This window comes from Equus caballus, unplaced genomic scaffold (assembly GCF_041296265.1).
Source record: "Equus caballus isolate H_3958 breed thoroughbred unplaced genomic scaffold, TB-T2T haplotype2-0000437, whole genome shotgun sequence".
NCBI classification, from domain to species: domain Eukaryota; kingdom Metazoa; phylum Chordata; class Mammalia; order Perissodactyla; family Equidae; genus Equus; species Equus caballus.
In genome coordinates, this window is record NW_027222394.1 from 2,215,351 (window position 1) to 2,229,686 (window position 14,336).

The 14,336-nt window shown below is 33.9% G+C and overlaps 1 protein-coding gene across 1 annotated transcript in view; it reads right to left on the reverse strand.

The window, feature by feature from the left end:
- Window positions 1–6,169: 6,169 nt before the first annotated feature.
- Window positions 6,170–14,336, reverse strand: part of LOC138922989 (regulator of DNA class I crossover intermediates 1-like) — a 75,465-nt gene continuing 67,298 nt past the window's right edge. The window contains 2 exon segments of the mRNA XM_070259479.1: window positions 6,170–7,830; window positions 10,795–10,877. Of these exon segments, the coding sequence (XP_070115580.1) occupies window positions 7,366–7,830; window positions 10,795–10,877 (548 nt within the window). The 3' untranslated portion in view covers window positions 6,170–7,365.

Below are 14,336 nucleotides of genomic sequence, written 5' to 3' on the forward strand. Positions count from 1 at the left end.
TCACGGTATCCACAAACCAAAAACCTATAATAGATATACAAAAAATAAACAGAAAGGAACTCACATGTAACAATAAAGAAAGTCAACAAACCACAAGGGAAGAAAGGAACAGAGACGAACTACAGAAACAACCAGAAAACAATTAGTAAAACTGCAATAAGTACATATCCATCAATAATTACTTTAAATGTAAATGTACTAAATTTTCAAATCAAAAGACAAAGGGTGGCTGAATGTATCAAAAAACAAGACACATCTATATGCTATGTCTAAGAGACTCACTTCAGATCTAAAGACACAGAGAATGAAAATGAAGGGATGGAAGAAGATATGCCATACAAATGGAAAAAAAAGAAAGCTGGGGTAGCAATATTACTATCAGGCAAAATAGACTTTAAAACAAAGACTGTAACAAAAGACAAAGAATGGCAATATCTAATGACAAAGGGATCAATCCAACAAGAGGATGTAACATTTGTAAATATTTAGGCACCCAACATAGGAGCACCTAAATATATAAAGCAAATATGTAAAGAGAGAAACTGAAGTAATACAATAATAGTAGAGACTTTAATACCTCACTTACATCAAACGATAGATCATCCAGACAGAAAATCAACACGAAAACATTGGCCTTAAATAACACACTAGAACAGAAAGACTTAATAGATACATAAAGAACATTCCATCAAAAAACTGCAGAACATACATTCATTTCAAGTGCGCATGGAACATTCTCCAGGGTAGATCACATGTTAGGCCACAAAAAAGTCTCCAGAAATTTAAGAAGACTGAAATCATATCAGGCATCTTTGCTGACTACAATAACGTAAAACTAGAAGTCAACTATAAGAAGAAAACTGGAAAGAACACAAATACATGTAGACTAAACAATATGATACTCTACAACCAACGGGTCAACAAAGAAATAAAGAGGAAATCAAAAAATACCTTGAGACAAATGAAAATGGAAAAACAACATTCTAAAATCTATGGGATGCAGCAAAAACAGTTATAAGATGGAAGTTTATAGCAATACAGGCCTATTAAGAAAGAAGAAAAATCTTGAATAAACAATCTAACTTTACACCTAAAGGAACTAGAAGAGGAAGAACAAACAATGATCAAAGTTAGTAGAAGGGAAAAAAAATAAAGTTCAGAGCAGAAATAACTGAAAGAGACAAAGAAAACAATAAAGATGATCAGTGAAACTCAGAGTTGGTTCTTTGAAAAGATAAACAAGACTGATAAACCTCTAGCCAGACTCATCAAGAGAGGACCCAAATCAATAAAATTAGAAAGGAAAGAGGAGAAGTTACAACCAACAGAAATACAAAAGACCATAAGAGATTACTATGAACAATTATACACCAACAAATTGGATAACCTAGAAGAAATGGACAAATTCCTACAAACACACATCTTTCAAGATTGAATCATGAATGAATAGACCAATTACTAGTAACAAAACTCAATCAGTAATTTAAAAACTTTCAGAAAAACAAGTCCAGTACCAGACAGTTTCACAGGCGAATTCTACCAAAGACTTAAAGAACAGTTAATACCTAGCCTTCTCAATTTATTCCAAAAAATAGAGGAAGAGGAAGAAATGCTTCCAAACTCATTTTTTTTAAAGATTTTATTTTTCCTTTTTATCCCCAAAGCCCCCCAGTACATAGTTGTGTATTTTTAATTGTGGGTCCTTCTAGTTGTGGCATGTGGGATGCCACCTCAGCATAGCTTATTGAGCAGTGCCATGTCCGTGCCCAGGATTCGAACCAGTGAAACCCCAGGCCACTGAAGCAGAGCGCACGAACTTAACCACTCAGCCAAAGGGCTGGCCCATCCAAACTCATTTTATGAGGCCAACATTACCCTGATACAAAAACTAAACAAAGACATCACAAAAAAAGAAAATTACAGACCAATATCTGTGATGAACACAGATGCAAAACATTATGTTAGCAAGACCAAACTCAACAATACATTAAATGGATTATACACCAAGATCAAGAGGGATTTATGCCAAGAATGAAAGGCTGGTTCAATATCCAGACATCAAAGTGATAGGATAAAACTCATACGATCATATCAACAGATGCAGAAAAGCATTTAACAAAATTTAACATCTACTTATGATAAAAACTCTCAATCAAGTGGGTATAGAGAGAATGTACCTCAACATAATAAAGGCCATATATGACAAATCCACAGCTAACATCATATTCAACAGTGAAAAACTGAAAGATTTTCCTCTAAGATCAGGAAGAAGACAAGGATGTCCACTTTTGCCACTTTTATTCAACATAGTAAGACAGTCCTAGCGAGAGCAATTAGGTAAGGAAAAGAAATAGAAAGCATCCAAACAGAAAAGAAGTAAAACTGCCTCTGTTTGCAGATAACATGATATTACATATAGAAAACCCTAAAGACACCATCAAAAACTGTTAGAGCTAATAAATACATTCAGTAAAGTTGCACAATACAAAATCAACATGCAAAAATTGGTTGTACTTTTATACACTAGCAATGAATTATCAGAAAGAAAAATTAAGAAAATAATCCCATTTATATTTGCATCAAAAAGAATATAGTAACTAAGGATAATTTAACCAAGGAGGTGAAAGACCTGTATACTCTGAAAACTATAAAACACTGATGAAAGAAATTGAAGATGACACAAATAAATGGAAAGACATATCATGCTCATGGTTTGGAAGGATTAATATTGTTAAAATGTCCATACTATGCAATGCAATCTACAGATTTAATGCAATCCTATCAAAATTCCAATGGCATTTTTCACAGAACTAGAACAAACAATCCTAAAATTTGTATGGAACCACAAAAGAGCCCGAATAGCCAAAGCAACCTTGAGAAAGAAGAACACAGCTGGAAGTATCAAGCTCCTTGATTTCAAAGTATACTACAAAGCTATAGTAGTCAAAATAGTATGATACTGGCACAAAAACAGGTACCTAGGTCAACAGAACAGAGAACCCAGAAATAAACCCATGAGTTTATTTCATTGTCATTTAATCTATGACAAAGAAGGCAAGAATATATAATGAAGAAAAGACAGCCTTTTCAATAAATGGTGCTGGGAAAACTGGACAGCTACATGCAAAACAAAAAGAAACTGGACCACTATCTTACACCATATACAAAAATATATTTGAAATGGATTAAAAGTTTGAATGTAAGACCTGAAACCATTAAACTCCTAGAAGAAAACATAGGCAGTATGCTCTTTGACATCGGTCTTAGTAATATTAGTAATATTTTTTTAGACCTGTCTCCTCAGGCAAGGGCAACCAAAGAAAATATAAACAAATAGGACTAAATCCAACTAAAAAGCTTTCAAACAGTGAAGGAAACCATCAACAAAATGAAAAGGCAAGCTACTGAATGGGAGAAGATATTTGCAAATCATATATCCGATGGGTTAATATCCAAAATACATAAAGAAGTTATACAACTTAATATCAAAAATCAAACAACTTAACAAAAAATGGGCAGAGGGCCTGAAAAAACATTTTTCCAAAGAAGACACACAGACAGCTAACAGGCACATGAAAAGATGCTTAACATCACTAATCCTCAGTGAAATGCAAATCAAAACCACAATGAGATATCACCTCACATCTTTTACAATGGCTATCATCAAAAAGACAAAAAATAACAAGTGTTGGCAAGGACGTGGAGAAAGAAAACCCTCATGCACTGTTAATGGAAATGCAAATTGGTGCAGCCACTGTGGAAAACAATACGGAGGTTCCTCAAAAAATTAAAAATAGAACTACTATATGATTCAGCAGTTCCACTGCTGGGTATCTATTAGAAAACAAAAACATTAATTTGATAAGATATATGCACCCCTATGTTCACTGCAGCATTATTTACAATAGCCAAGATACGAAAGCAACCTAAATGTCCATTGATAGATGAATGGATAAAGATGATGGGGTATATATACAAAGAAATATTATGCAGCCACAAAAATGAATGAAATCTTACCGTTTGTGACACCATGGATGGACTCAGAAGGTATTATGCTAAGTGAAATAAGTCAGACAAAGATAATTCCTTTACAACTTCAGTTATAGCGGAATCTAAAAAACAAAACAAGCAAACCAGCAAAACAAAAGAGGAACAGACTTATAAACAAACTGGTGGTTGCCAGAAGGGAGGAGGGTTGGGGGTAGGTGAAATAAGTGAATGAGATTAAGAGGTGTAAACTTTCACTTATAAAATAAAGTCATGGGCATATAATGTATAGGGAATATAGTCAATTATATTGGAATAACTTTGTATGGTCACAGATATTTCAGTTAAATATGTGTTGGAGCTCCTTACTCTATTCTCCTTATTAACTCTCTCTCATATTTTCTACTACTTTTTCTCTCCTGCATTCTGGATAATTTATTCTGATGTATATTTCATTTCACTAATTCTTTCTTCATTTATGTCTAATATGCTGCTAGACCCACTTATTGAGTCTTCAGCAGGTGGCAGAAATGGAAAACTGGGACTAGAGACTTGTAAAAGTGAAAAAATTAGCAATGTTAACATCTGAGTTATACCTATAAAAACAATTCATTCATCCATTTGTCATGGTTCCTAACCTGTCAACGTGGATTACACCAGGAGCAAACCCTAAGTCAAGTATTCAAGTGCAGGTAGTTTATTTGGGGTGAAACACTGGCCTGGAATTAGAGAAGTTAAACAGGAAAGGAAGGAAGTTAATAAAGGGTTTATTATCAAGAAAGTTAACACTGTAAGCAAGTGAAGCTTAATCCTTGTGGAGAACTCTGGAAGAATGGTGTTTCTCCAACTTCAAAGTGCACAACATCACCTATTTAAGCAGAGATTCCTAGACCTCACTCCCAGAGATCCTGATTCAGTAGTTTTGGGGTGGGTTTTGTGAAAATAAATACAGGAAACCTCATTTAAAATGGAGCTGGGGAGCCCTGAAGGGGAGCTTTCATGCACTATCACTTGCCATACCTTACAGACCCCAAACAGGAAAAAGCATACCTCACAATCCCCAACAGGAAGAGGCTTACCTGACACACCCCAGCAGGAGGAAGGAAGAATTTCTCTTTGCCCAGCAACAGCGTGGCCAATGAGAAACCATCACACTCAGTCAATGAGAAGTCATTACCACCATGAACTCAGTCTCCTCCAAAAGACTTTTGTTCAAAACAGCCCCTCCCAGCTTTCATCTTTCCTCTGTAAAAGCAAGCCCCTCTCCTCTCTTCTCTGGACTTGCCTATGGGTAGCCATAGTTTGCATGTCCCAAATTACAAGTCCTCCGCTCTTCCCAAATACATTCATTTTGCTGGTAAAATAACAGGCTCTTTTGTTTTTTAAGGTCAACAGTTCTAAGAATTTGTATTTCTAACCAACTCCCAGGCAGTAGTGATGTTAATGCTACAGGTCAGTGGATCACACTTTGAGTAAGCAGTAGTATAGAACACACTTCTGAGGGAGTTATCTTGCCCAAGAGGCAAGGAAACTGGGGTATTTATCCAACAACTCCCAACAGTCATTGTTTTAAAAGGCTGCTCTCAAACAGCATTAATTCCCTGGTACTTCCTGCCTGACTGCACATTGGCAGAGCAGGTGTCTGCAGCCAAGAGAAACCCCTCAGGAAATGAGTCACATGTGCTGGCAGCTGAAATCAGTTTGGCATGTGTTGACATGGAAAATGCCAAGGAAATGTGAGCAGATCATTGACACCATTTGCTACACTGCTATGTATAGTGTCATGGGGAAAATACACATTAAGCAAGAAATTACACAAATAAATTACAATGATAAGTGGTATAAAAGTAAATTACATGAGGCTCCCACTAAAGATAACCTCATATTATTTCAGATGGCAACCTCCTAGAGTAGTTGATGCTGACCAAAACAATGCACTTTTACAACTCTGTTAAACACCAACTCCAGATCGGTATTGTATACATCTGCCATTACTGAATGCACAGTATCTTATTTGAAGTCACTGTGATTGGCAGTTTACATTACAAATGTGTGCGTAATTATTATTAAGTTTTCCATTTGTTTCATTTGGATAAACCTTAGCTAAGATTTACTTTGTTTTATAAACCTTAAATTGCAAATATGAAAAGCAAGCTATGTTTATTTACTTCAATTATTTTTTTTATTAAATGGTTTCACCAAGAGAAAACCTAAACCAGTATTGTATTTTGAGAAGTATGTTATAACTTATTCTATGTCTTTTTTATTTTGTAAATCTATACTCACTTTCCTTCCTAAATATATTTATCTCCTTAAAGCATCTAAAGAGTTAGCAACTGCAAAGTTAGGGAACAGTCCACAAAACTATCCTTACTTCAGTGGTTTCAAGCGCACACTCAGATTTGATAATTTGCTGGAAGCACTCACTGAAAGCTGTTGTACTCACAGTTACAGTTTATGACGGGGAACGGATATAGATTAAAATCAGCCTAGGTTAGAAACACATAGGACAGAGCCTAGGAAAGGAATAAGTGTGGAGCTTCCAGTTGGCCTCTTCTATGGACAGTGTTATTTTCATGGTATCAATGTGTGACAACACCCACAGAGTACTGCCAAACAAGGAAGCTCATCTGAGCCTTGGTGTCCAAAGCGTTTATTGAGGCTCCGTAACAGTCCCATGGCTGATTGCCCACATGGCTGATCTCATTTTCTAGCTCCTTAAGAAGTCAAGCTGATACCGCTTGACTCTAAGTACCATCCTAAATCACACTGTTACTATCTGGCTTGGCCCAAGGTCCCCCCGCAAACAAAAACATTTCTGTCAGGCATGATATCCCAGGGCTTAGCAATTACCTCCCAAAAGCCAAGAGTTCAGGCCAGATTTCTTTTTGGGCATGTTTAAATTCTCTACTACACTGTGCCTTACTCATTTACATGTAAGTAGCTAAGAAAATCTTATAATGAGGTTAGAAAACATATTTGATATTTAGTATTATTTTGTGTCTTAAAATCTTGGAAGAGAACATTTTGACTAAAACATGCAAATGCACCAAATCTAACAATAAATGTGACAAGAAAGCAAGTAAACATATTTTTAATCCACAAACAGCAGCATATCATAATATAATGAATAATCACCATAAGAATGATAGTAAACTTACATATATATTATTTTCTAAAAACTTGAAGATACTAAAGAAATATCTATGCAAAGCAAATGGATAAATTAATAATATTAAAATGTTTAAAAATAAACCATAAATATATCTTGTGACTACTTCCACCTTGTGCTTAGCTGCATTTTCTCATTCCTTATTATGTTAATGAAATTCTGAACATTAAGTGAAATGCTAAATCTCAGGCTGAGATCTTAGCATATTAGTTGTTCTTAAGGATTTCCTGCCCTCCAGTGCTATCTGCCTTAATATTTTCACTGCACCTTTCAACATTACAAAGAGAAGACACATCACTTATACATTTACATTTTGAAATTATATCACACTGTATGGCAGCATCTAACTTTTCTTTCATTACAGGTTCACTCTCAGTTTGTACCCATGCATCACATCTTGCAACTTGTACAGTGCAATTACTGCTTTTGTTTTGCACAATGTGTGCTGAATCACACTGAGACTGTGGAAACTGATCTGTCTTATCTTTAAGTGAGAACTGGTGAAAATTCTCATTTTGTTTATGAATTCTGGCATTGTTTTTAGCAATCCTATCATGTGGAAGTTTTGCCATCCTTTCTAAATAAAAACTGTTAGTTGTTTCTTTGGTTTTGATGGATCTCCTATTTGAATCTTCAATTTGCTGCAATATTTGATCTTCATCTTCAGACAGCTAAAAGAAATTTAGTAATTTTGCTGTAAATGATGCTTTAATTTTAAAAAATCATTCAATGACTTCAAAGCAGACATTCTTAAATTCACATCATGGAAAATTTCAAAATACAGAAGAGACTTTGGCAGGTGGCAAGTCAACCTGGACTTTTGATTTTTAAAAATCATGGAGGTTATGGATTTTTTAAATAACAAGAACAATAATGATAATGACAATCCTTGTATTACAAATTCAAAAGAAAGGGTCGGCCCTGTAGTGTAGTGGTTAAGTCAGGCGGGCTCCACTTCAGCAGCCCAGGTTCATGGGTTCAGATCCCATGGACCTACACTACTGCCAAGCCATACTGTCTTGGCAACCCATATACAAAATAGAGGAAGATCGGCACAGATGTTAGCTCAGGGCTAATCTTCCTCAGCAAAAAAAAAAAAAAAAAAAACCAAAGAGGAAGATTAACAACCGATGTTAGCTCAGAGAGAATCTTCCTCACCAAAAAAAAAAAAAAGGAAAGAAAGCAAAAGAGCTAAAAAAGAGAAGGGGAATTTTGTCTCTTATCAGTCTCTATAATCACAGGCTACATCATCCCCCTACCCTTTCACACAGAGGAAACGATATACACCACACTCTTCAACCACTTAAAAAGAATGGAGTAGAAGTAATAACTTCGAAAGAAACAGTTGACACATATAACTTGTTCAACTATTCACTCATTGACTTTAGTCAAAAAATATCTATATTGTATCTTTTATGGGCCCAGTCTCATAAAAGAAACAACTTAAGGAGAGTATCGGCTAACAGAAAATCAAATAGACAAAAGGAAAATTAAACAGCAATAAATATCACAACTGCTACATAAAAAGTCAAATTTTAAGTACTTTTAATAGGTTTATATTTCAATTTACTAGCTTGAATTTTTCAACTTCACAAAAAATTTATCTCTTAATTACTGCACTAACCAAAATATTCTTTTAGTGAAAATCTTATATAAAAGTACTGATTAGCCAAGCTAAAAAAAAAAAAAAAAAAAAGAGGCAGAGTTAACATTAAAAACCAAAATGAGGTATACGTCTCAGTTGTTTGGCACTGAAATAGGAAAAGTAAGCCCAAGAAACAGCATTAAGACTGGCTGCACACAAATTAGAGAAAACAAGCTCAATACATTTGTTTATTCAAGAAACAAGTATTTTTTAGCATCTGCAATGCAAGTGAAGCAGACACAGTTGCTGCCCTCTTAAAGCACACGTTCTCATTGGTGGAAGTGGCATTAACCAAATAATCACACGCGTGCATATGTAATGACAGAATGAGAAAAGCACTATGAAAAACAAGCATGAAGGACCTTGAGAGGATAATTGAGGGGCCTAATTTAGATTGAGGAACCAAAGAGGGGCTTTCAGAAGCAGCGACATATTTACGCTAAGACCTAAAGGATGAGTAACAGCAAGGCAGAGGAAACAGGATATATAAATAAATGCCCTGAAGCAGAAGAGAGACTGATAAACTAAGGAAAGTGAAATGTCGTACGTGTGGAGTGTGGTGAGAGAGGGAGAACACCAGAAGTTGAAGATGTAGCCAGACTCTAAAGTAAAATAGAAATCCACTCATAGGAATAACATGATTCGATTTAAGTTTTCAAAAGATCACGATGACTGCTAACTGGAGAAAAAGTGGAACAAGAGTGGAAAATAGATCTCTTAGGAAACAACCACAATAGTTCAAGAACAAGATGATGGTACCTTAACTAGGGTATTGACACCAGAAGTTGAGGAAGTAGATAAATATGCCAAGTATTTCGGAAGTACAATTGACTGAATGAAGTGATGGAATGAATGGGGTTAAGGAAGGCAGATGAGGCAGAAAGAAATGACAGTTAATTACTAAGTTTCTAGAGTGAGCAACTGAGTGGACAAAAAGGTATCACTAATATAGGAAATATCAATAAAACTGACTTGGGGAGAAGAACAGGGGAATTCAGTTTGAGGAATAAAAATAAGGAGATTTTTGTGAAACATCCAAGAAGAGGTATCCGCTAGGAAACTGGACATCTAAATAAGGATCTGGGCTAAAGTCATAAAGCTGAGAACTGTCATCAACTAGACAGTATATAAGTCATTGGAGCACATAACATCATCTAGAGTTTGGAATGTAGGTTAAGAGAAGAAAAGGATCCTGCAGCAAACCATAAACACTATGACATTTATATAGGAGGAAGGGTGGAAAAGAAGTAGACAAAGGCATAAAGTAGCACTCAAAGAGGTATGAAAAAACCAAAAGAGTGTGTTATCATAAAAGCAAAGAGAAGAAAATGTTTCAAAAAAAAGAACATAATTTCTATTAATATTACTAAAAGTTCTTGTAAAATAAAAACTTTAGTGTCCAACGAATTTGACAAAATAGAAATCACTGGGGTCCTTCCTTAGCAAGAGCAGTTCAGATGGAAAGTGAGAGACAAAAGGTGGACGAAATGAATACGGAAGAATTGATGGAGGAGAATTCCATTAAATGTGATTTCTGAGAAATGCAGCATTCCCACTCAGAACATAGCATGTCATTCCAATTATTCAGACGACAGTCTTCAGTAACACTTTAGTGTTTTCTTCATATAAGCCTTAAGGTTTTCTTTTTTCTATGTATTTTTGGTTGTTTTAGGGTTTCAATTCTTATGAGTGGGTTCTTTTAAAAACTCTTTTAAAAGAAACACAACTTTATCATATACACACACACATATCCTGATAAGATTGGCTTTTGTCAATAATAATGAACACATTCATTTATACTTTAATTTTATATTTCTGTTTACGTTCTTACATTTTTAATATTTTTCATTTTTCGTTTACATTTATATTTCCACTAGTTATTGTCTCAACTATTTGTTTCAGAATGTAAAGGTACACTATGAGATATACAAAGAATTCTAAACTAGTATAGCATATATTAATAAGCAAAAAAACGAAAAGCATACCTTACCATCTCTGAACTAGAACTGAAACAACTATCTGTGGGCCTTGGAGAGTAACTGGTAGACCAACTACTCTGTGAAGACTCAAGATCTGAAAACGAACATTTAACTCATGAAGAATGGTATTTATTAATACTCTACTAATTATATACACAGGCAGCAGATATCAGCTGGTAAAATAAGTTTAGCTAACATACTGCAGAGCATTTTAAAAGTGTGCCAAAACTAGTTAAAACTTGAGAAACTCCGCATCTTGGATTTCTGACAGAGTATTACGGGTTTATTCTACACTTAAAAGTTTTTCATCTACAAGTAAAATAAGGGTACATAAGGCAAGAAAGGAGAACAGAGAAAATTCAATTGATTTTTTCTAATATATGAACAATGTTTTATGAACAAATAATTTAAATAATAATTTAAAGTGTCAACCTACAAGAAGGAGGAATAAGGCAATTTATTAAGTCCAAAAGCACCAGATATTTGCTAATCTAATAAACGAAGCTTCCTTGTACAATAAAAGCTGTATTTAAAAAATCAACTCAAAGCATCCAGTCCGATATTCTTTCATTATGTGCTTAATGTGTTCTCTTATGATAGCAAGTAAAGTTTAAAAATAGGCCTGAGAAGTAGGTCATGACTCCTCACAATGCATAAATACTGTAGACCAAGAGGGACGTGCATTCACACGAAAGTAGCAACAAAAACAACAAAAAGTACCTACCACCAAATCTAACAAGAGACATGCAGAATCTACTTGAGGAAAACCTTAAAGTGCTTAAAGGTGTTCTAAACAACTATTAAAGATACAAAATTAGGCTGAATTAACAAAAAGACATCCCTTGTTCTTAGATAGGTCTACTCAACATCATTAGTATGATAATGCACACTAAATCAATATATACACTTAGCATTTTCCTGATAAAACTAAAATATTTCTTTGGAGCTACACAAGTAGATTTTAAAGTTTATATAAAAAATAATCAAAATTAGCCAGAAAAATTCTTTAAAAAGTACAAAGGGAGGTGTAACTGTTTTAGAAATTAAGCATACTATAAAGCACTTACCATAAAAATAGTACAGTATTAGCACACAAAGATTAGGAAAGACCAGTAGAACAGTAAAGAAAGCCCAGCACATATGAAAAGTTAGTACATAAAAAAGGTGATATCACAAATGCCTAGGGAAAAGACGCATTTTAAAAACCTGAATCAATGCACATCTCACACCTTTAATCACAATAAACTCTAAACGGATTAAAGATTTAAGCGTAAAAATATAAAATCATACTAACACTAGAAGAAAACATTAAGTGAATTCATTTAACCTGGGAGTGTAGAGTCTTTCTAATCAAATCCAGAAGTATAAAAGAAAAGATGAATAAAATCAACCACATAAAAAAATACATTAATCCTTTGGCAAAGCAGGAGATATCATAAGCAAAGTCAAAACAAATCAAAAACCAATAATAAACTAGGAGGAAATATTTGTGACATATCACAAAGACCTAAATCTCTTTAATATATAAAGAGTTCTTAAATATCAAGAAAAAAAATACCAAAAATTCAATTGGTCAAAAGACATGAATGGAGACTTTAAAGAAAAAGAAATGAAAACAGACATTAAATATTTTTAAAAGACGCTCAACTTCACTTATAGAAAAAGAAAAGCAAACTTAAACTGCCATCTATCCGTCTGTCTACCTATCTATTTTTATAAAACTCACAAAAATTCCCAAGTTTGAACACAATCCCTATTGGTGAGGCTGTGGAATAAAAAGGCACATTTCTGGTGAGATTGCCAAATGATGCAACAGGCAATTTGGTAATATCTATCAAAATTGAATTTTGGCAATAATAACTACACAAAAAAACAATGTATCCCCCCTTTGACACAGCAATCCTACTCCTAGAAATTATCCTGAAAATGTACCTCCACAATTAAGAAACATATACACAAAGTTGTTCACCAAGCATTGTTTATAAGAACGCAATACTGGAAACAAGCCAAATGTCCACCAACAGGGCATGACTGAATAAACTATAGCCCATCCACATAATAGATTACCAAAATTGTCATAAATAAGGGATGAAGAAATGTCTAGTACTAAGATGGAGAAATCTATAAGAAACTTACTAATAAATGAATCCATTTAATTCATCTATAAAATATCCTATATTATACAAAATATCCTATACTACATTTAAGTGAGAAAAGTGGAGAACTAAGACCCATGTGAATATGTGTGTTTATATATTCTTAGGCTTTATTTTGAAGAAAAACAGAACACAACAAAACATAGTAAAACGATAAACCATAAACCAATAAAAAAGTTACTCATATGAGGCAAAAGGAAACAGGGCAGACAAGATAGGATAGAAACCAGACTACTGGTTTACACTTCAAAAATTTAAATTAAATCCAAAAGAAAAAAGTTGATAAAGATTTCTAGGTATCCTAGCAAAGTAGATATCCGAAAGAATCATTCCATCACAGAATATCTAAAAAGTACCACAAACTATTTTTCATAAAAAGACAGTATAGACTAAAATGACCACTCAAATATGAAGTATTTGCTACACACAGCCTACAAGCAATTAGAATCTAGTATATATATATGAAAGATATATAGGATATATACATATATATCTACATATGGAAAAGATATATCCTATAAGGAAAGCCAAACTTTCTAAAAGAAATATGACCAATAGACATGAAAGGTATTTCACAGATAAACAGGGGTGGCAAATCAACCTAATTAATAATGGGAAATATAAATTAAAATTACAATGAAATACCAGATTCCAACAATGATAAAAAGCTGATCCAGTGTTAGTGAGAATATGGAACAACTAAGAGTCTTAGCTCCTGCAAGTGGGAGTTTAACCTGGCACAACTACTTTATAAAACAATTTTGTATTACCTAGAATAGATGAAGATGCGCATAACATTTGAACTAGCCAATTCTACTCCTTGACTCATATTCAAGAGAAATTTTTTATACATGTGTGCCAGGAGAAATGTCAAGAATTGTCCAAGTAGCATTGTTTATTATAGCAAAATATTCAAAACAATCTAAATAACCAATGCCAGAAAATGTATAAATTGAGGTACATCCACACAACAGAAGGTTGCATAGCAGTAAATAAATAATCAAGTATATTAGAGTCACAAATATCAGAGTGGGTGAACAAAGAAAAGCAAGTTGCAGCAAAATATATAGCATTTGCCTCAATCTGTGAACAGTTCAAAACCAAGCAATGTAAAAGTCTATGTGTGATACCATAAAAACAAATTCAGGATAATAGTTACCTCTAGGGGGCAGGATAGGAAATGCAATTGAGAAGATCTTCAAATGTACTGATTACGTATTATTTCTTAAGCTACAAAGTGAGTACAAGGGTATCTATTTTACTACTATTCGCTAAAATGTACATATATGTTACATATATTCATCATGTATAACACATTTTATAAAAGATAAAAGTAGTTTTGAAGACAATTGCATTACTAGTACATTCTAAGATATCTAGGAAACATATTTGCCGGC